This window comes from Tasmannia lanceolata, unplaced genomic scaffold (assembly GCF_043159265.1).
Source record: "Tasmannia lanceolata isolate RefF3 unplaced genomic scaffold, GAP_Taslan_0.1 ptg000012l, whole genome shotgun sequence".
In the NCBI taxonomy this organism is placed as follows: Eukaryota; Viridiplantae; Streptophyta; class Magnoliopsida; order Canellales; family Winteraceae; genus Tasmannia; species Tasmannia lanceolata.
In genome coordinates, this window is record NW_027518689.1 from 32,017,818 (window position 1) to 32,041,638 (window position 23,821).

At 39.0% G+C, this 23,821-nt stretch overlaps 1 protein-coding gene and 1 pseudogene across 5 annotated transcripts; one reads left to right on the plus strand and one right to left on the minus strand.

The window, feature by feature from the left end:
* Positions 1-1,701: 1,701 nt before the first annotated feature.
* Positions 1,702-6,889, minus strand: LOC143887852 (F-box/FBD/LRR-repeat protein At1g13570-like). Of its 4 annotated transcripts, XM_077392074.1 has the most exons (6): positions 6,686-6,889; positions 6,153-6,282; positions 4,969-5,754; positions 2,434-3,287; positions 2,201-2,356; positions 1,702-2,111 (listed from the first exon to the last, which is right to left on the minus strand). In XM_077392074.1, the coding sequence occupies exons 4-6, from the start codon at positions 3,271-3,273 to the stop codon at positions 1,821-1,823; spliced, it is 1,287 nt and encodes a 428-aa protein (XP_077248189.1). In that variant the 5' UTR covers positions 3,274-3,287; positions 4,969-5,754; positions 6,153-6,282; positions 6,686-6,889; the 3' UTR covers positions 1,702-1,820. The 4 variants fall into 4 exon arrangements, with proteins under 4 accessions (XP_077248189.1, XP_077248190.1, XP_077248188.1 ...); XM_077392075.1 differs by lacking the exon at positions 6,153-6,282; XM_077392073.1 differs by lacking the exon at positions 4,969-5,754.
* A 289-nt stretch (positions 6,890-7,178) lies between these two features.
* LOC143888732 (ergosterol biosynthetic protein 28 pseudogene) lies at positions 7,179-22,855 on the plus strand (annotated as a pseudogene). The gene is made up of 4 exons (XR_013254610.1): positions 7,179-7,406; positions 7,502-7,522; positions 8,905-9,033; positions 22,764-22,855. The product of XR_013254610.1 is annotated as an ergosterol biosynthetic protein 28 pseudogene (transcript).
* The last annotated feature ends 966 nt before the right edge of the window (positions 22,856-23,821 follow it).

Here is a 23,821-nt window from a genome sequence, read left to right on the forward strand (position 1 = left end):
TTTTGACCCTACTTTTATGGTTCGTTATTATGTACTGAGCTTTTCAGCTGACTGTGGTTATATTAACATTTTCAGAGTTTTGATTCTCGTGAGGTGAATGAGGAAGAAGAAGCTTAGTTTCGGAACCGTAGGAGCTTGGAGATTTTTATTTAGCTTATTTTCTTTTGCTTCAAACCGTGAGTATTAGCAAACGAATGTGCTTATTTATTATGGTTCAGGGGAGAGTTGAGATTTGATTTGACCATGTTGAGTCCACATTACTTGAGACGTTAATATTCTAGTTATGGAATGCCAGGCTTATTTCTGTTATTGCTTTGTAGCCTTGTATGCTTATGGAATTTATCTTGCAGGTGTACGACGCTGCCACGTCCTACGCTCAGGGTGGGGTTTAGGGCGTGACGTCCGGCAACAACTTTTGAAGATGCCTAGGGTATAGAAAGCTTCCTAAGCTGAGTATCCACAGTCCACAAGATCTAAAAAGAAAGGGGATACCCAGTCGAGGCTGAAACCACAAATGCACATGTTTGTGATATTCTTCAATCCCAACATTAGGTTTGCATGCCGACGGGAGATTGCATGCCGGCGGTTAAAAAATTCACGGACAGATATCCCTCCACCCTTTTTAGCAAAACTAGTTATCTCACCCCATTATGCTTCCAAAGAAGGACATCTCCTTCATTTTTACGAGTTCAGATATGAAGTAGGCAAAAATTTCGTTGTCTTTGAAGAAGACTACTGACTTATGTAGATCCAAAGCGCCTCCAAAGTCGCTTCGGCTTAGTAATGTATAAATGATTAAACAACACCAAATCTAACAGCTTAAGCTTTCGAAGTAACACCAAATCTAACAGCTTAAGCTTTCGAAGTAACTAGTTGTTTCACATGGTATCGGAGATACTGCCTTACGTCAGGTCTTGGATTCAAATCCTTAAAACTCCTTGATAATAAAATCCACAGGCACGGCCAATGAAAAAAAAAGAGGCCACACGTGAAGGGGAGTGTTAAAGTATAAATGATTAAATAACACCAACTTAAGCTTTTCAATTAACTGGTTGTTTCACATATTCATTTGGAGTTTAATTAGCTAGCTGACCGTGTCTTGATTAATGAGAATGGTTAAAATATATCTTAGGTATGGCAATTTATTTCGTAATCAAGATCGTTGATCTAATATGCCATCATTAAGCGATCTAAGAGGATCCTAGTCACATTCCAAACAAAGGTCCCAACCGCAAGATTGAGGCACCTGAACAATCAATGGTTCGGATAAACTAAAAAAGATGTCTTTTTCAACACACTTGATCACTGGTCCGAATCATTAACTAGTGATCAGGATCGAAGGCAATGAATTCCCAACCTGATTTTAGGACCTTTTCATGCTCCTACTCCCAACTTTTGAAGTGTCAAGTTTCTCCTAACCCCTCGCCCATTTCCAACAAATGGCCCCAAAAATATTATATTGAATATTTTTTCAAGGTTGCCAACTGTGGCCAAAATGGATTCAATCATAACTCTAATTACATGGTAAAAGCCCCGCCAGATGAACCATTGATGCCGATAACTTTCATCCCCTTGGGACTTTGGGAGTAAATGTGGGTCTTAGATCATGGCTTGAATCACAAGTTGTTATAGTTATTTTCATCTTAGTTAAATATCCAAGATTAAAAAAGTTAATCTAGCCATTGAACACAGCAAAAAACATGCAATCAAAATAAAAAGTTTCAAGTAATCAACAGATACAACATTTAATATATAAATCCACATTGTCCAAATGTAATCTCTTGAAGAGTTTAACTACTTTTGTCACAGCGGACTATGAGTCAACTCAAGTATATGATTTCAGCTTCTGGTGAAGCTCTTCGGAATCGCAACAACTCCTCAAAAATCTTTAATTTCTCAGAGACCATATTCTTAGCAATCTGAAAATACAATGTCTCAAGCACTGGTGCACTAGTGAGTATTAATTTTATGAATTTCATGTCAATTGTTGTGCCTAATATCTCTGTCATCTTCACAGTTTTGAGGTAATTGAACAAGCAATCCAATTGCTCTGGTGCTTCCCAGAAAACAAGTTCAACAAGTCCAAAAGTCGCTTCTGCATCAGAATAGACCTACAGATATCCATGAAATTAAAATCCATTAATACATTTAAATTACAACAATACACATCAAAATACAAGGTATGTTCAAAAGTACTTACCGAGATTACAAGTTCTTGCAATTTAGGGGAGCTTTTACACAAGCAAAGAGCAGCTGAAATCTCCTTTGAGTTTGCGATATTGATTTTCAGAGTAATTTTCTTTAGACAATCATATGTAGTAGGAAACCTGTTTGGTATGTCACCTAAAGCCAAAACCTATTATCCAAGCGAAAAAAGAGAACATAAGGGACTTACCAAGTGAATTTCAAAAGAGAAGTACAACATTAAGTTACCTGTAGAGAATAATTACATAGTTCAAGACTTTCGAGTCTATGTAGACTGCCGTGAGCCTTGATTAAATTGCAAGTTTCTCCTTGCTCAAGATATTTGGACGTTGTGACAGCCGAATGCGAATCAATTATTAGAGTAGATAAAAGTGAAGTATTCTCAAAACAAAGTACTTCGAAAACACCACCGAGGTTCGAGTATCGAAGATTCGGGGCATGAATTCTAAGATGAGTTATATTATCAATGTTTTGCAGTATCAATCTCTCAAGAACTGGGCAGCTGGAAATTAACCATTCCAATGTGTTGTTGGTAATGATAACTCTTTGAAGATCGAGGGTCGTCAGATTACAAAAGCCTTTGAATGTGGAAGGTGGCTTGAAAACACAAAAATATAACTCCAAATGGCTCATTTCACGGCATAAGAAGAGGCAAGAAGGAACCTTATAATGCTCATCTCCACTGATATCAAGGATGAATTCCTTAATCTCGTTTCTCCACAGAAAAATTATCCACCGATCAATATCAGAACAATTGTGCAGGTAATAGGAACACCTAAACTTGTGAATTGAACCTTTATGGTGTAAGAGAACTTGATCAATAATATTCACAAGCTTAAGCGTATTGAGCGTCTTATCTGTAGATTGAGGTGGCTTACATTGTTTATCGAATACAAGTTGAGGAATAGTGACCCATTTAAATCTCCACTTGCTCGACAAGATACTTGTTCGCACCGCATCCTTTAATGATAGGCGGACGAGAATTGTGTCTATAATATTCTCTGGTAAATTGCTGATCATATCTAAGTTTAGAACAGGCACGTTCTCCAATTCGCAGAAGGAATTCATTTTTTTATTTTCTTCTGAAATCAAATGAATAAAATTTTAGCCAAAGTTACACCAAACAAAATGCAGTTAAGAGAAATGAGATCTATATGAGAACGCTTAATAAAGATGCTAATCATACTAAGTTCAAATACTCTAAATAAAAATGAAGAATACTGAAAATGTTGTTCTGAGACACTCACGACGATCTACTAAAGCATATATTTGTAAGATAATGTGTCCAAATTCAGAAGGGTCCCTGGGAAGCTGGAAACCTTGTTAAGAAACCCCAATCAATCCATAGGGAACCAAAATGAAAGGATTGCCCTTATTTATACTATAAAAATGAGACACGAAGTCTAATTCAAGAATCATAAGATTTTCTTGTGGTACAAACCATATTATGCTGATAAAAACCAAGAAATAGGAGACCCAAATTAAAAAAAAAAATTCCAATAGCTAAATTCTACTGAAATTAAACAAATAAATCTAGAAAAAGACTTCGAAAGAGAGTTGACTCTAGGTTGATGATGGAGAACAAACTGCAAGGAATAAAACTTAAAAAGACCTTACTCTTCTCTTCACCAGGCTTTGATGATTTTCGCTTGAAACTTTAGGAAGAGACCCAGGAAAGGACCAGGCTTTTCTCCTCTTCCACTGTCTATGGTACTTTTTTCATATGAAAATTTTTATTTCTTAATCTCCTAATATACATACTTATATACATTAAACAGGTAAATTTGAAATCCATTTATTACGTTATTAATTGGAACTTCAAGGGAATAAAAGATACACAAAAAATAAGAACATGCAATCAACTTCCATATAACATGGTGCATGGCTAACATATTTTAATGCACATACATAACACACAAAAAATCCTACAAGTTTGGATTTGATGGTCTGACCATGGTCTGAAAAATATGTTTTTTCATGAAATTGCAAAAATATCAAAAAATAACCATATCTCAAGAGAAAGTTACCAATCTACCCCTATCTCATGGAAAATGACAAATTACTAATACCTTATGGAAAATTATCAAAGTAACTCTTTATATGTAAAATGAAAAAAATTGCTATATATCATGGAAAATGACTACATACCCACATTTAATGGAAAATGACAAAAAATATCCCTTATTAAAATGATTGAAACACCCATTGTCTAATAGAAAATGACTAAAGACTCTCTTATGGAAAATGCCCCTACTCGTGAAAATAAGAAAATGCCCCTACTTGTGAAAATGAGAAAATATCCATTCCTTATGAAAAATGGCGAAAGTACCTCTGTCTCAGGAGATAGATATTTTAGTTCATTTTCCATGAGACAAGGGCATTTATTTCATAAGATATGGGTATTATTTGTCATTTTTCATGAGATATGAATACAGTTAGGGCTCCCATAATTAATGCTCCATAAATTTATAATCTCTTATATCCTATTGCTAAACCAGGAACCGACATTGTTCCTACGCTGGTAATTTATAATCTCTTATTTCTAATACTTAATAAAGAAAAATAGAAAAATCTAGTAATATAAGATATAAGAGTCCTTTCGAAAAAAAAAAAAACAGATATAAGTGTACATTCTTAGAAAATTTTGTTCAAAGTACATATGCATTACAATACTATATGTAGGTGCAGCATAGGAGAAGGAAGAGAATAGAAATAGAAAAGAAAACAGGTGTCAAAATTCACAGATCCTAATCGCATTCATACCACTAACATTCTGACAGGATTGGAGGGTGTGTATATCCAATATGTTTCTAACCAAAAGTGTGTAAGACCATCAACTCATCTCTCTCAAATGACAAGAAGTGTGTTGGGGGTAAAATCGGTATACCCGGTACCGACCCTCACGTCAACCCAAAGTACAAAACTGGTTCGCTATGAACCCCTATAAGGGAACTACGGTACCGAGTTAACTCTTCCACCAAAACCGTGTCACACGTATCACCAAGGCTACTCTCCCAAACATCGGCACCGACTCTCAATGAAATCAGACACGATTGCGGAAATCCCGCCATCAAGCGACCAATCCGGATAACTGTTACGACAAGTACGCCCCACACGAATTCAAAGATTCCCGCCAAGGCTACCACGCCCCATCTCCGCCCAGAATCCCAGGAATCACACCCCTACGATTATAACCGCCGCCCATCACGGCCCACATGACCAAAATCAAGGGCACAATTGACATCGTGGGTCTCCTCCCCCATAAAAGGGCAGCTACGCACACAAGCAAAGGGATCGAATCCAATTTTTCTCCATCTGTTTGGTAACTTGTCTTGGCCCTCCCCTTACTCATCGTCCATTATCTGTGTTGCCCATCTCTGACTTGGGTGTCGAAGTGGCCGCCCGAAGCCACAACTCCGGGTCCACTGACGCTTTCTCTGTGAGCGCAGGATCACAGGCTCAACCCAGCTAGTACGTGCAGTCGGATTTTGGGAGTCATTTTGTAAGACCGTTCATCTCTCTTTCCACACTCTCTCTCGGTATTAGATGCTGAAAAAGAAATGGAATTTAAGAGGTGATGAGATTGCAAGAAAAATCGGGTGATATACTTATTTTTCTAATACTTAATATGTTCTAATATTTTATATAAATAGATGCCACCGGGAATATAAATTATAAGAGAACCAACTGTATTTTGATCTTTTCCATGAGGGCAATTTGATCATTTTTCATGAGAGATGGATATTTTTCTTATTAGTTATTCCCCATGAGAGAGGGTACTTTGGTTATTTTTCATTATATGACTATTTTTGTTATTTCCACGCCAGCATAGTAGCAGACTTTGGTCAAAGTCATTTTCCATGAGATAGGGGTACTTTGGCCATTTTTCATGAGAATGCTTAGGTAGTAAATTATGCATGTCCTTAATATGCAGTAGTGATGCCCACCTGTTCGGCGAAATGCCCATAAGAACAGTCTGTTGTTTTTTGGCTGATTGCAAATAGATAACTGTAACCTAAAAACCTGATTATCTCAAGGAATAAATTTCACACCCACTTCAAGTAAATCATGAGTCCTCTAGCAAGAGCATCAGAACGTAACCCGATTTCCACATAAAAACAAAAAAACAAAAAATCAGCACAAAGAGAGAGAACTTTTACTCATGTATTTATTAGAAGGGTTTTTCTAAGGAGAAATATAAATTTAGACATAGTTTGAGATTACTTTGTTATATGTTTCCAATAATCCTTGGCAAATCTGAAACCCAAATTACAAATGATGGAGCAGACTGATAAAGAGAATACCTAAACTCTCCGTATATCTCTTTTGGGGGAAGGTGCGCAAAGTATAAGAAGATAGATTTTAGGGAGAGATTAGGTAGATCACGAACAAAACTGATCATTTATAATTCATGAAAACCCCAAAACCCTGATTTTTTACTATCGATTTCTTTACAGCCAAAATGGTATGTTTTGCTTACCTTCAAGATATTCTCAGTTCGAAATCTTCTTCTTCTTCTCCTATCCTTGGTTTTTGCACGGAGTAGCGGTGGGAAGAGAATTGCTGGTTAAATTGAGGGGAGTTTTCTTGAGGTTTACGTTTCCTTAGACGCAATGGGGAAATAAAAGATAGTGGAATCATCCTTTTTTTTAATAACTTTCTTTTTTACGGATCCACTCCTGATAGGAACTTGTGAGTTGGGACTACTGACTACTCTTTTTAGCTTTTAGCCTTTTACATTATAAGGGTGGCCAAGGGAAGAAAAGGGAGCGAATAGAGGGAAGTGATACATTAGCCCCCTATACGTACTTGGGACGGCGACCTATTTATGGCGGCTCATTTACATGAGAAGGATGAGAAGGGGCTGCCCAAGTAAGAAAAAGGTCTGAATTTATCATTTCCATTCTGTTCTTCCGGTATTTTTTTCACTCTTCCCCGATATCTCCATATGGGTTGCTAGCCAATTTTTAAGATAAGTGTAAGAAAAAGGTCTGAATTTATCATTTCCATTCTGTTCTTCCGGTATTTTTTTTCACTCTTCCCCAATATCTCCATATGGGTTGCTAGCCAATTTTTAAGATAAGTGCATCTGGGCGCTTTTAATTCACCAAAAAGAAGGAAACTCTCAGAATTTGTACGCTTACCTTCTTTGTTCTGAATTTCTGATATGGTTTCGGCCTTTTGATCTTCCATCGGACTAGGTTTATTTTTTTTCTTATGTTATTTCTTTCACTGGGTTTTATATTTCAGATCTTTCCATGACAATACAATATCCTTCTCTATTGATTTAAGACAGACACCAACATCTTAGAATAGCCTTTTGATTAGGGCTGGCAACGGGGCGGGTCGGGCCGGATGTTGGGGTCCCCTACCCCTTCCCCTGCGGGGAATTTCCCCCCTCCCCTTCCCCTCCCCTCTGCGGGGATGGTGGGGAATCCCCCTCCCCTCCCCGCGGGGAATATCTAATCCCCTTCCCCTCCTCGCATCCTTCGGGGACAAAATCCCCGCCCCAACATTACCCCCTCTTTAGTCATTGATACACTAATGCTGGGTGTCCCTAATCAACTTGATGCAATTTCAATATATAAAAATGTTATAAACTAACAATCGATAGGCTAGCTGTTAATTAAATTAGCAAGAGATTGTCTTTATATATTGATTGAAATGCTGGGTAGCAACGAACGTCCAGATTTCACTTGTTTGCAGTGTTTTTTTACTTGAAGATTTAATAAGAGAGGGCAGATCCATATTCGGTATTTGTGTGTGGACGATGGATGGATGGACCCATTGGACCGACAGTAGCTGTTGTTGGATGATGGGATTTCCGCACATTGCTAATTGGATTCGATCCAACTTCAATTTTAGATCAAGTGGTATCATAGCCTGCCACTTAGAGTACCCAACATCCAAACCCCATTTTGGATCATTAATTTTGGGAAATTTTATGAGCACTACTGTATTCTGATGATCACACTCTGACTTTATTAAAAGTAAGGTATGGCCCGCACCATAGGATGATCCAAACCGTCCATTAGATGGTGCACATCCTAAATAGGTTGCGCCCAAAAAATCATTTCCTTAGGTTGATCCTAACCCTCCGATCTGTAGAGGTACTGAATGATCCTATTCCTCTATAGATCGGAGGGTTACGATCAACCTATGGAAATGATTTTTGGGGCACAACCTATTTAGGGTGTGCCCCATCTAATGGATGGTTTGGATCATCGTATGGTGCGGGCCATACCATACTTTTAATAATAAAATGCAATTTATTTTGGCTACCGATGTTGGCACTACAATTTTTTGATAATTGCATACACTCACTCACTCAGCTTGTCTTTATTATTTCAACATCTGTCAAAAGGTTATTATAGTTCCCAAAATGCTCTCAGAAGCTAATTAAAAGGAAAAGACAAGCTAAGTCTATGTTTGGGGGAATCTTGTAGCCGATCCACAGAGTTTCTAGTAGTTTTCCTTAAAAAAAAAACACTTAAAAATATATAAAAAAATGGAATTGATTAACGGGGCGAGGCGGTGCGGGGCGGGTCGGGGAGGGGACAACTCCATCCCCTTCCCCTTCCCCTCCCCGCACCGGGGAATTTTTAAAATCCCCTTCCCCTCTCAAATCGGGGAATCCCCTCCCCAAACGGGGCGGGGCGGGGCGGATCCCCGCTTTTTCGGGTGAAATTGCCAGCCCTACTTTTGATCTGAAAATGAAGGCTTTGGCGTGGTGGCTGTTGCTAGTTGGTTCGCTTCGCCTGGCTTCGATCTGGTTCGGATTCTTCGACATATGGGCATTATGGCTCGCTGTCTTCTCCAACTCTACAAGTCAGTTTGCATCGATCCTCTCTCGCATTTGACATTTTAGTTTAATTATCATATCTGATATTTTTGTTTCACAGTTGTTAAAAATTTAGTTCTGTGAGGAGCAATGACCAAGAGGACTTGCTAGAAAGGGAATGATTGATTGACGAATACATATTTTTACAATGATAGTAAGTAGTGATGGATGTCATTTTACTCCTTTGCTGTGAAATTCATATTGTGCATTTGATTTGTTAATGTCTGAATGACTTGAGAGAACAACATGGGCTTGGAGTGGGAAATGAGTTCGTTTAGAGAAATGGGTGTGATTAGATATGGACAAAGCCACAAATTAAGGCAATGTCTGGCAACCATGATTTTTTTTTTTTTTTTTTTTTTATGATAAATCAGTTTCTCCAAGTGGTGAGAGAGGCGTATGAGGGTGGGTGGAGGAGGGAACTTTTTTTTATGACATAGGGTTTCACTACCCCAATTTTTAGTCAAGGACTATTCCCTACGGATGTGTGCAATCACCCGTGCATCTAGGGGAGCGTGCCCATGACTCTAGTCAACGAGCCACACCAGTACGGGCTGTGGACAGATTTGAGAGGACACGAATGAGTAGAGGGTGAGAAGTGGCTAAAAATAAGAAAAAAAATCGATCATATTTGGGGGACAGTTTTTTGTTGTGACCTGGTGGGGTGGGGGGGGGGAACCTTGGCACAACGGTAAGGTTGCTCCATTGTGACCTGGTGGTCACGGGTTCAAGTCACGCCTCTCTACAAAGTAGGCATAAGGCTGCGTACATCTAGCCCTCCCCAGACCCCGCAATGGCGGGAACCTCGTGCACTGGGCCACCCTTTTTTGTTTCCTTGTTTGATGTCTTTTCTTACGATCTCCTCACTCGGTCCCTCTCTTATCTATCCATCTACCAGCCTCCATCACCATTGGGTAAGCAACTATTCCAGGAAAAATTCAGGGTAGCCAAATGTGCCGTCAATGGATGCATATTGTTTGGATTTGAAAACAAACATATAATATACAGAAACATAAAGAAGAAGAAAAAGAATAAACCGTTGAAGATGATGGAAGCTTAGTTATCAATTCCGTTCCGTTCCGTTCCGGCCGGAACGCACCGGAATTCCGGAACGGAATGCCTATATTTTCCGTTCCGGTCATTCCGGCCGGAATGGGGTTGGAAAGTTGGAAAAAATAAAAAAAATTCAAAACAAATCCAAAAAATTACAGAAATGCCCGTATGGCTGTTGGGGAGTGTATTTTACATATTTACTCTCGTTTTATGACCGTGGGTGTGTTGTTTGGAGGGCTATTTTCGTAATTCAAAAAATTCCCAAAAATTCCCCTCGTCGAAGTTGAACAAAAATTCCAAAAAATTCACCATACCCACTGGATTTTTTTTTCATATTTTTAACTTTTTTTTTTTTTTAAATTCCCCTCGCCGGAGCGGAACGGAAAGTTTCGAACGAAACGCCGAACAAAACGGCCGAAACACCGAAACGTTCCGTTCTAGTAGCCAAAACAGAACGGCGACCGTAACGGAATTTATAACTAAGGATGGAAGTGGTTAGTTCCCAGCCTTTTCACTATTGAGAAGGTGATTTATTTTGTTATTCAGTAACACTCATTTGAAGGATTCAATCCCCATCTAACCACGGCAAGAAGACTGGAGTAAAGTGGGACTTTATGTGGAAAAGCACACTCATCCATTAGGCCATGTTTGTCAGCCATGAAAGTTGTTTCCATGGAATATTGGTTTATCACTTTATCTAGTGGTGGGAGAGGGGCAGCGAGGGGGTGGGAGAGGAAGGTAATTGAGAGGGCATGAGTGATGAGAGGGTGAGAAGTGGCTAAAAAATAGGGAAACGAAAAACTATATTCAAAATAGAGTTTTTGTTTTCCTTATTTTTCTGCTACTTCGCATCATCTACCCAACATGCCTTCTCAATTCTCCCCCTCTCCCCCTCTCCCCCTTTCCCTACCTCTCTCTCAACACTTGGGAAGCTAATATCCCATGGAAAAATTCATTATTGCAATATTGCCAAACATGGCCTTAATTACACTCGATTGTTGAGATGCATGCCATATGTTTGAAGCTTGACAAATGTTGATTACTATGAATTGAAATCTCCTCTTTGAAAAGTGATACCTACAATGGATTGATTATAAGTTGGGTTGAGAAATGAATTCATTGAAAGATGAATTTGGGGAAGCATCTATTATACAGCATTTTTTTGCGGTAGGTAGTCAAATGTGTTAAATGGATCTGACTTCTGAGAAAAGTGAAGCAAGAAATTTAAGAATTTGAGAGGGGAAATGTTTTCCTGGTACCTCTTGTGGACTAGTTCACAGCGACACTCGACAAAGCACTTAATTTCCCAAACTTATCAGTCAAAAGATCCCAATTGAAGTTGTTCAAGAATTGCTACACACAAAAGATGGGAATTATTTTAGTTTTGCTAGTGTAACCCGGACCAGCCGCCACAGCTAGATAGAAACTTTTTTTCCGATGTAGTGATGTTGGAACTGGATGTTCTTATTCAATTAAAGACTGGATTTTGCTGAAAGTGTAGTTTTTACGGCTGTCAAAATAAAATGTTTTATCATTGTTTATTTGAGCCACGGCCATAGTCCATGAGGTCCATCATTGCAGCCTCACATTCTAACTTTTTCGATAACTTTATTACAAAGATATTATTAGTTGATTCTTGCTTGACCAAGATAACACCAATAATACTACGTTAAATACATTAATGGTGGTGGATCTTGGGTATGTATCTTCTGCAAAATCTACACCACAGAGTCCACCTAGTTATAACAAAACTCTTGGATTATATCGGATTAGTATATGGTGTGCCTCACGGCACTCAACATCCTTTGAACTTCCTCCAATAAGGGTTTCACCCTAGCAGGAAATTGATAGTCTAGCTTTCCTCAAATTGCAATGGTTTATGAACTGAAATTTAAGGGCAAAACAGAATGAGAATGCTTTGGACTTGGTAAATGAACTCCCTTATTATCATCTTTAGACAAGTAGAGTTGCTTGATGACTTAGAGATTGCTTTAATATTTGGTGTTGCTGATTTATTTGTCTATCATGGAACTTTAGCATAAATCCGTTGAACTTAGTGCCAACAGAAATGCCCATTATCCAAAAGATTATGGAAGTAGGGACCTTTGCTGGCTGTCGGTTACATCTTTCAAATGCAAATAAAGCATTTAGGGGCTTCTTATTGGCATTCTTCTTCCAATATACCTTAGTAGAGTTTGATTTTGCTCCCCCCCCCCCCCCCCCCCCCCCCCCCAACTCTCCTATTATTTCTTGCATGGATATATCTCTGTTGCAGTTGTTTGCATTCTTTTTTTCTTTTTTCTTTTTTCTGATGATGCTCTGGCTTTACTAATCATTTTAGCGACGATTTTGGTAATTTGTTGCTCTTCAGTTCCCATAAGGTTGCGTGAACAGTGTATACAGAAGAAGCAAATGAGCTATTAGTTCCTCATATCACCCTATTAGACATTCCTAAATTTATGGAAAGATTTTCGTTTCTTTTTCTTTTTTCTCATTCCAAGGGTAAAGAAACTAAGAAAGACCAATATTGAATGAAACTTTGCTTAGGTTCTTCAGTCCATAGGGAGTACTTGTGACATGATGTTTTGGCAGTCAAGTGTTGACAAATAAGGAAGGACATGACTGTAATAGGCAATGACATGGGACGTCTATGAGTTTTGTGGTGAAGTCTGTGTTGGTGACTGCAAAAAAGGGTCATTATGTTTTGGGCGCAAGAAAGGACAACATCATGGACGTATGCTTAAATCTGTGACAAGATTTTTCGGAATCCCTTGGGTCTCCTACTCATTTCTTCTCTAAGCTTTGTTTTTGGATTCATGTGCGAGAATCAATTGCACATTTTTCTTCAAAATAAATCGCAAGTTCTGGATGTGTAAAGGTTCAAATAGTTGTTGAAAGATATTTCTAGGAGAAAAATTTGAACATTTTCAAGTGACAATAGGAGTGAATGTACTTAACTTGTTTTCTTCGATGAAATTTTAACATTATCCACATTCCACATCCCCACACTTTTGCCCAAGGTGGTATTGTTGAAAGAAAGCACAGACAATAGAAGCCAAATTATCAATGATCTTTGCTAGTTGCTCTCCTTTGAGTCTCTAGAGTCTAGATTAATGCATTTTAATCAACAATCTGCATAATTAATAGGCTGCCAATTTCTTTTTCCTGAAATCATATATTAGAAGTTCTTCTAATTAGTACATGAAGATAATGTGGCTGCTAATTTTCCTGAACATGCCAACAAGGTAGAAAGAAAAATATTTCCCATCATCCTAGTGTATCAGAGGGATGCATGTTTGTGGCTCTAGTCATCTAAATGAGGGTTATAGATGCCTACACCAAGCAGTCGAGAAAATAAAAGAGGTAATTGATACTCCATGCTAAAATCGGATTAAGCATTAAAGGTAGTGCGTGTGTGTGAGAGCGAGAGAGGAGGGAGGGAGGCTAGATCACACAACAAGATGTTAAAAAGTCCTCAAGGCGAGTCGTGGGTTTGCTCCCCATAGACGCGAGTTCGAGTCCCCTCGGAGTCACCTGTTGCACGTGGTTTTCGGGTGATTGCGTGCATCCATATGGATTAGTAAATGGTGTGGGGATACCCTCTGTAAAAAAAAAGCTCATAAACAACTTTTAAATGTACCTTTCTCTCTAATTATAGATTTAGACTCCTAATTACCTTTCTTACTTGAGTTTCTCTCACAAAACAAGTAACCTATCCGTTTTCAAAAGTAAAATCTGTCAAATTTGCACCAGGTGCACTGCGCTTTCCCTTGCCCAGATCTTCGCCTTTGGAAGTCAACTAATGGTGACCTGCTGAAGACTGGAGCCTCGTAACTTCTGACTCCAGCTGTTCCAAGAGTCTCCGCTAGTTGAACCACGTCCAGTAGACTCCCTGTTCCGCTCATCCCCTTCGTCACCCGTCGGGGCATAAGCTCCCTCTTGCTAACCCAATTGGGCTCAAGTGCCTGAAAAAGTTCCACCAGTTGAAACTAAGTAGAGAGACTACGCGAACGAGTAGGGAAGGAGCGACGAAGGAGCAAGTGATAACGAGCGACTGTAAGGAGAGGAGCATGGAGACTAACCAATCTATCTTTGATGATAGCAGTGGAAGAAAAGTCACCATCGGATTCAAAGAATGAAGAGACATTTCTGGAAATCTATTCTAGATTATAACTGAATTGTGCTGCAAAATATCCATTATCAACAGTACCAAAACTTCTCAAACACTTGGAAAAAACCTACAAAACCAACTACCTATGACTTGTTAGAAGGCTAGATTATTCAAGAACTACCATCAATTAAAAAAGTAGACACATGGCAATTAGAACCTCCTTTGAAACTCCTTAATAATATAGTGATGTCATATGACCATCAAGCAAATGTCATCCAAATTAGCTTGTGCATCAGATGCCTTCACTTGAACATGGAAAAATAAAAAAATCATAAAGTTTATGACTAAAGTTAAGTTGCAAAGTAGTTAGGGTTGTAGAAGGGAAAAAGAAAGAAAGAAATGGATGAAAAGGAAACTGTGCTAGCCACCCATCCCACAAACATCTTTAATTCATCACTTCCGAAAACCCAAGCTGGACCCGCCTACTTCCTACGTAAGTCACTTAAGTGACTTGAATATAGAAATATCAATAAGACAAAATTACCCCTATAGATCAAAACTTCCTCAAGTTGGATTCTAGATAGCAATAATGCCTACACCTGCCTAAGCTCTCAAGACAGACTGGTCTTCCAAAGACCCATAGTAAGAATATCCGCTAACTGTAGATGGGAAGTGATTTGTGGTGGACAAGGCAGTCCATCATCGAACTTTTCCTTTACGGAATTTCAATCCACCTCAATGTGCTTTGTGCGGTCGTGTTGGACAGTATTGTGAGGAATACTAATAGCTGCGTTATTATCACAATATAAACTCATCAGGCTTGGTATATCAATCCCAAAATCTTCCAATAAAAACTTTAGCCACACCAGCTCACATACTCCATGACCCATGTATCTATACTTTGCTTCTGCACTTGATCTATCCGATACTGATTTTTCTTCGCCAAATAACGAGTTTACTTTCGACTAAAGTGCAATAATCAAAGGTAGAGTACTAGCTTGTAATTGATCATTATAAGCTTTAATCCTCAAGTGACAATGTCTTGCAAACAATATTAACTTTCCATGATATTAATTCAAGTATCAAAGAATTCTGAGTGGTTTCTGAATGCAGTGTCTTGTGAGTGTGCATAGACTGACTAACTGCACTCATAACATCTACGAGTACGATATCAAGTTGAGCGAGAGACAAATAAATCAATTGAACTACCAATCGTTGAATTCTCTATTCATAAATCTATTGTTATCCATTCGCATCACTCAGTTTGTGATTCTGTTCAATTGGAATATCAGCTGGCTTTGCCCTAAGATTACCTGTCTCCTTATGTAGATCTAGAATTTATTCCATTGGGAAATAAAGAATCCCCTTTATGAGCGGGAAAAGTCAAATCCATAAAAGTACTCAGCCTACCGAGAACCTTGGGTTTTAACTTTTAACTCTTTTCTCTGATAATGTTTAGGTTTTTTTTCTTCGAAGAAGACATAAAATTGATGGGGGTGTCATCGGTGACTTCGAAACTATAGGGTTAGAAGTGAAAATGTCAGATAGTTGAGGGGTCTATCTGTATTTTTTCCTAAAATTTTTTACAATATGGGGGCATTCTTGCTCACAAAAGTTGTCATTACACCTCTCAACAAAATGGTATTGTTGAAAGAAAGAACGAGCATCTTCTCTCCATTGTCAAAGGTTCCACTTACCGCTAGGGTGATGATGCTTGTATTGGTGTTCATCTGACTGTCAGTTCTCTATGCTACTCCCTACTCCATGCTTTTGGCTGTGTTTGATTTGTTCACCTACCACCTCATGAGAGATATACTCTCACGTCGTGCTGCCAAGTGTGTCTTCCTTGGCTATGGAGATGATCAGAAAGGTTTTCATAATTATGTTCCTGGCCATCGTCGTATGTGTGTTCCTCGTCATGTGATATTGTCTTCCATAATACTCATATCCTTCCAATCTTTCGTAATTACCTTCATTTGATGATGAAGCTACTTCACTCCATTCTCACCCAGACCTATAATCACTCATAAGCAGAAAAGGAAAGTACACATCCCATAACCAACTTCATAATCAATACCCTCATGAAGCTTAGTTATTCTCCAAGCTTTAATTGTAAACCTTGGCCAACATTCTATTCCTTAGACTTATAAACAAGCGGTAAAGCTGGAGTGTTTGAAAAAGGTTATGGATGAAGAACTGCATGCTCTTTGGGAAAGTGGCACTTGAGATTTAGTTTCATGCCCACCTAATGCACCAATTATTCAAAGCAAATGGGTCTATTCATTCACTCTTGAGTCTAATGGAAGCCTGGATAGATATAAGGCTTGTTTAGTTGCTTAGAGATATAAAGAAGAGTAAATATTCACTCCAGTTGCTAAAATGACTATTGTTCGAACTCTAATTGCAATTGCATCTGTCATATAGTGGCTTCTTTATCAAATGGATATCAAGAATGCCTTTTTACATGCACCAAAGAAACTGAGCAATCGGAGCCGCCGGACCAAGACTCGCTGCCGGTTGATCCCATAGTCTCAAACAAAAGATGGGAGTTCGCGAGTTCTTTGGGCAACGAGAGCCCTCACAAGGAGTTCTGATTCTCAGAAACTCCATTGGTGAAGGGACTTGCAGATGTGGATATAGGATAGGAAGCTTAAAAGATGTCTATCTAGATATCCTTGCAGCGGGTTACTCTGTACTTGAAGCCGTCCAATTGCAAGAAATCGATCATGATTGTTGCAGAAAAAGCCTAATCCTTCTTGGTAATGGCAAAAGTTTAAATAATTCTCCCAGATCCTCGCCAAGAAGTTTCCGAGGTTATGATTACGGATCGGGAATGAAGAAAATTTCAGGCAGGAACCTCAATGGAGTCGAAAACCAGAGTACAAACGATACCCTGGGAGAGGCTCTGATTACGGATCGGGAAATGAAGAGAATTTCAGGCAGGAACCTCAATGGAGTTGACAACCACAGTACAAAAGAAACCCTGGGAGAGGCTCTGATATGCAGATGTATCCTCAAGCTGGGGATTGGAAATGTACAGCTTGCGGATACCATAACTTTGGCAGATGAAATATCTGTAGAAAATGCTAACCGAATAGAGAAGAAGAAATTGGAGGAGCAGAGACTATCCGAGAATCTAGGTGGATGGAGGAGAATAACCAAGAAAGTACCTGTGAAAGGAACTATCCGGAAATTACTATTTCTGTAAAAGAGGTCGAGGAGCATATGCAACTTCTTAAGAACTGTCTGGTGGGGATCATGAAGGATAATTCATGGCAACTTGTGAAGCTATGTTATTGGGCTAGAAGAGCTTGGAATCTCCCTCAGCTTCCAAAACCTCATGTAATCAGTCCAAAGAAAGTTCTTTTCACATTCCAATCAGAGAAACAAGTGGTAGAGGTGGTTAGACAAGGAGGCGAGGCATTAGGAGGGGATATTGAATCCCTCCAAACATGGAACCTAGCCATGCACAATTGAGCTAAGACTATATATTTAAGATTTCACGACATTCCATTACATGTGTGGACCCTATCTACGGTTGAAGCGCTGGGTAAATTATTTGGGCAGGTTCTACAAGTCCAATTATCAGGGAACCATGAACACTGCATGGCCTTTGCTTCTGCCAAGGTTCTCTTATCACAATGAAAGTTTTTATTATTTTTTATTAAAATGAGAGTGAAGAACAAAATCTTCTTAATTTGTATGACAATTATATCCACTGAGGAAAACATTAATTGAGGCAACCTTAATGATCGATTGCAATTGGGGCAAGCAGCCAATGCACAGGAAGTGGAAAACCATAATTGTAGGTTGCCGGAGGAAGAATTGGCCGCCGAGACGGATAAAAAAGAAAAAAAAGGATTTCTCAACCGGAGGGGATTGGACCGTTGGGTATTGACTTCAAATTTGAAAATAGAGATGTTGCAGAAACATCGCTGGCAGACATGTTGCGGCCAAGGCAGGTGTGACCAATGAACGTCGAGTACCTGTATCGACGTCTAATGGAGAATTATATGCAGGCACAGATGGCAACAATAGGTATTTCGCCAGAAGGAAGGATGAGAAGAAAAATATCATAAGAAAAGATAACTATCACAGTCCCGAGGAATGATATCGTCGCCCAGCGTAAGACTCAAGATAATCATCATAAAGATTTTTGGGTAGCTGGGAAAAGATCAATTTTTAATCGCGTAACACCTGGCGGACGTGGCAGGCCCACGATGAGGCATATGAAAAGCTTCCGCATAAAAAACGCTTTGAACAGGCGTCATGCGTACGGGCGTGATAAATACTCGATGTATTTATTATTTGCAGATAAAGAGAAAGGAATACCTCTATATAAACAAAGGGAGGGAAGGAAAAGGGAGAGTAGTGGAGGTAGAGAAAAATCAGAGAGCCTCGCTTCTGCTATTCTTCACCTCTTACGTAGTTATAAGATGGCTGAGGATTCCTCATCTTCTGGCAGGGAGTTCAGGGAAAGAGATTTTAAAAGGAAAAACAAGGAGGATACAGAAGATGTTAAAGATGAAAAAGGAAAGGTCGCCATCAAGAGGAGAAATAGTAGAGGCTTACCTAGACCTTCAGTGGAATTTTTTTTTGAGGAGGCAAAGGGTAAAGAGGACAAACTAGAAGCCCTGACAGGCAAAAGAAACATAACTGATATATGTGTTCCAATGCACCATCTTCCGTTCTTCAGAAAGCTGCTAGAGGAGGAAAATAAAGCTTTGGAAGAGGAATCTAAGTCGACATCGGAGGATGAGAAGGCATGGCTGAACATAGCAGGGTTCCTTCACGAGAATCGGCTTTTTCTCCTGACTCCATGGATGTTGAACTCAGTGGGAATATAAAAGGGTGCATGGAAAGGGCTGCCGGCGAAGAACCTGTCGAGCGGGCCGAAGAGGTTTCAATGGAGGAAGATAAGGTTTTTCTGAGGAATTTGGAAGGATGCCAAAGATGGGGACTGCTTTCTGGATAGATTTTGAGGAAAATGTGGAAAAGACACTGGAAATGCTGATGGAAATTGAGAAGCGGGATAGGGCGGAGAAGGGGAGCTCCAGGCAAGGGACTTAGAGAGCTCAAAGTTCTACAAAAATAATGAGGGGTACCTATTCTGTAAAAAGTTTTTTGGTAAGAAGTTTTTTGGTTCTGGGATCGGGTATAGTTTTTTTGGGGATTCCTTGACACAGGAGTTGTCGTAGGAAAAGATCGAAAATCTGCAGTGGCGTCTCCACTGCTTATCCCCTATACGGCTGTACCGTTTCGAGGGTTTTTGCTTTGACCTTATGTAATGGAGTCATATATTGAGACTCTGGATGGGAAGGTGTTCTTTTCAAGATTTTCGAGGTAGATCGCAAAAGTTTGTTGGAAGTTCTTATGCTTTGAAGGTGTTCTATTCAAGATCTTCGAGGAAGATCGCAAAATTTGTTGGATGTTTCTTATGGGTTTTCTATTCAAGATCTTTGAGGAAGATCGTAAAAGTTCGTTTGGAAGTTCTTATGTTTTTTTGGCTGGATGGGGAATGTAAATGGAGATAGTTCTTTTTCTTGGATAGATTTTTATTATTTTTTAGGGCTTTGGAGTTCTCTCCTTGGCCGTCGTACGATGTAATCATGTGGGACTTCTGGTCCCTTCTTCATATATCTTTCGTATGAATTATTAATATATATATATATATATATATATATATATATATATATATATGAGGAAAGTGAAGCTACACTGCCGGTGTAGCTAACTTAGCTACACCGCCGGCTTAAAATACAATGGTCCCACATTGTTTTGGTGATCCAAAGAATTCATTTGATTGGCCCTCACATAGATAGGGTGTCCACCAAAAATCAGCTCCATAGGATCATCCCAACCCTACCATTAGGCAAAAATGAACGTGTAAAAACCTTCCCAAATTTGTCCTTTTTTGCCTCCACAGTTTGAAGGGTTGGGATGATCCTATGGAGCTGATTTTTGGTGGACACCCTATCTATGTGAGGGCCAATCAAATGAATGGTTTGGATCACCAAAACAATGTGGGCCCATTGTATTTTAAGCCGGCGGTGTAGCTAAGTTAGCTACACCGCCGGTGTAGCTTCACTTTCCCCTCTCTCTCTCTCTCTCTCTATATATATATATATATATATATATATATATATATATATATATATATATATATATATATATATGTCAATTTAAAAAAAAAAACAATGCCTTTTTACATGATGAGCTCATTGAAAATGTATACATTGTGCCACCCCCTTGACTACTTATTCCTACATCATCCCCTTTGGTTTGCATATTGAATAAATCCCTTTATGGCCTTAAATATGAACCATGCGTATGGTTTGGAAAATTTCCCACCACAGAGATTTCTCACAGATTTCAATATAGTGCGTCCGTCGTTGAAAATCAGGAATTACTATCCTGCTTATCTATATTAATAATATTATTTTAAAAATAATCCTGATAGTATTTCAGGACTAAAATCCTTCCTGCGGTCCTCATTTAAAATGAAGGACTTGGACCTTCTTACCTATTTTCTTGGGTTGAAAATTACAAGCTCGAAAGGAGGAACCCTTGTCACTCAAACCAAATAAACTCGAGACTTAATCTTTCTTGCACATATGATCAATGTTAGACCTAAAATCGGTAACAGGTACAGCAGTGACGTAAGAGCTGAGCTGGATGACCAGAGGAGCTGAGTCCTGGTGAACCAGAGTGAGTGAGTAGCGATGGAGTGGCTGAGTCCTACACAAGGCAAGTGAGGTCAGAAGACCGGACCGGGTTTTACTCCGGACAGGCCCTTCGACACTCAAGTCAGTATGAGCAGGAGTGAAGGGAAATGTCAGAGTTTTTAGGGAGAAGAGGGTTTTTCGTATTACCCATTAGTCTGAGCTTTAGTCCCCTATTTATAGGGAAGATCTGTTGAGGTGTCCTGGACAGGTGTCCAGGACAGGTGGTGATCTGTGAGAGGCTGGATCTCACCTACTCTGGGACAGGTGGCAGCCCGTGAGAGGCTGGATCTCACCTACTCTGGGACAGGTGGCAGCCCGTGAGAGGCTGGATCTCACCTACTCTGGGACAGGTGGCAGCCCGTGAGAGGCTGGATCTCACCTACTCTGGGACAGGTGGCAGCCTGTGAGAGGCTGGATCTCACCTACTCTGGGAAAGGTGGCAGCCTGTGAGAGGCTGGACCTCACCTACTCTGGGACAGGTGGCAGCCTGTGAGAGGCTGGTGTTTTCACACCCCATCAATCAATGAAAAGGTAGTCGAGACACCACTCGAGCTTGATGAGAAATATAGTGAATAAGATGGTGTGCCTCTTGAAGATATGACTACATACTGAAAACTTGTGGTTAGTTTGGTGTATTTGACACTGTCTAGGCCATATGTTGCTTACTCTGTTCTGATAGTGGGTCAATTTGTATCTTCTCCTTTATTGTTCACCTCACAGTTGTGCATAGAATTATCTGATAGTTACGAGGAACAGTGGGTCGATGACTCTTCTTTCTGTTCTCTTCTTTGGAGTTGATTGCTTATGTTGATACTGACTGGGCCCCGCCACATACGGGTTGATGTATGTTCTTGGGAGTTGGGAGATTCTCTCATCTCCTAAAAATGGATGAAACAAGATGTTGTTTCCAAATCATCAGCTAAAGCAGAATACGAATCCATATTAGACACATCCAATGAGATTGTATGGCTTCGAGCTCTTATCCAACACCTCTTCATAGAGTTAATAAGAATGCAATTCAGATCAATACCAACACTGTTTTCTTCATGAGCACACAGAGCATATTGAGATGGATTGCTGCTATATCCGTTAATGCTATGATAGAGGGTGGATTACATTGCCAGATATTTCTTCAACAAATCAGCTTGCAAATATTTGCACAAAAGCAATTACTTGAGTTAGACATGAATTTTGAATTCACTAATGGATGTTTTATGATCCAATGCATCAATATGTGGCAAAATGTGGAAAACAAGTGACTTATATGCATCATGTTATGATGCTTTTAAGTCATTTCTTTTGAAATGGAGGTGCATATAAATCATATGGTGTGCATTAGATTTATACACCAAGAGAATATTAGATTTATACCTATAGTATTCAACAAATTCTCCATTGGAGATTAATATCATGAGTCACATTTTGATACTGCTTAGAGAATATCAGATTGATATTCTTGCCCAATCGATACTCATGCAGGGCAAGTTAAAATTAATCATAGTTATTATCCATATATTACAATTTTAAGGCCAAGTTAAAATTAATCATAGTTATTATCCATATATTACAATTTCAATATCAAACAATGTAACATACACCTTGTCTCTTTAGATATTTAGCTTGCAGATTTCTTTGGAAATCTGTCAAAGTCCACATTCTTGCCACGGATTCATTTATGTTCTCAAAAGGCAAGTACTCTGCCTAATGTCAAAACAAATTTTCATTTTTTGTGTCCATATTAGCTTGACTGACACGTAGTTTTTTTTTTTGTGGGATATTGTGTTTCATGAGGTTGCATTTCTAACTATAGTATGTTCTTTCTTTGCAGTGACTGAAGTTCATGGCCGATCATTTGGTGTTTGGACACTTTTGACATGCACAATCTGCTTTCTCTTTGCGTTCAACCTTGAGAACACGTGATATATAAGACAATGAGCCTTGCCAATCTGACGATTGTTGGCATCTTTGCAGTTATTAGAATTCCTGCTATTATTTGATGTGTTATTTTGAGGTTATTCCATATAATCATTCCTTCTTAATTTTTATTATTATTATTATTATTTTTGCTTTCTACTTGAACTTATGGGTAATAGATTCAGTCATTTCTATGGAGATGGCTTTTCTTTAAATGTCCACCTATGAAGAATGGGTTCTTTTTGATGAATATTCACGAGGATTTGGCTGATATTCTCATTTTGATGATTTAAATTATCTGTACTTCCTAATCAACTCAAGTGACTGATTAGTTAGACTGCAAATGCTTATGTAATGATATTTTTCATTTCTAATATAATTGCTGTACTATTCTTTAAATGACCTATGTTTTGGTGACGAATGAATTCATCCTTTGGGGCTTCTCCTATTTTATCCTCTTCCATATTCATAGTCTTCTATGGTCTCCGAGAGTCAGAGCATGTTTTGAGCTTTCATAAGTCAGATCTGAATATAAAGGCACTCCTTTCCATCTCCCTATAATCTCCTTGATCTCATTCGTTAAATCCTTTTTCTCCTTTTCAAATATCTCTCATCTCCTCTTTCATCTTTGTCACTCTATTTTTTTTGCCTAAAACCCCTAAGCAATGCCTAAGACTATTTGTGCTCCATTGCTTCCACATCTCTCCCTCCATTTCTCTCTTGTTCATCTAATTCAGAATAAACCTTCTCTTCCTCCATTGTTCTCGTCACTTTCTGACTTTCTTTATCTTTTTTTTTAAATTACCATCTTTGTATTCTTCACTCTCATTCCCTTCATTCTCGTTCTTACCTCAACTTGTTTCAATCCAGCTACCTAGTGATAATTTCATTATGCGTGAAGTACAAATCGTACCAATTGCTTAATGACAAGATATCCTTGACTATCTTGACGGTGCCTCTCTTTCTTCTCCT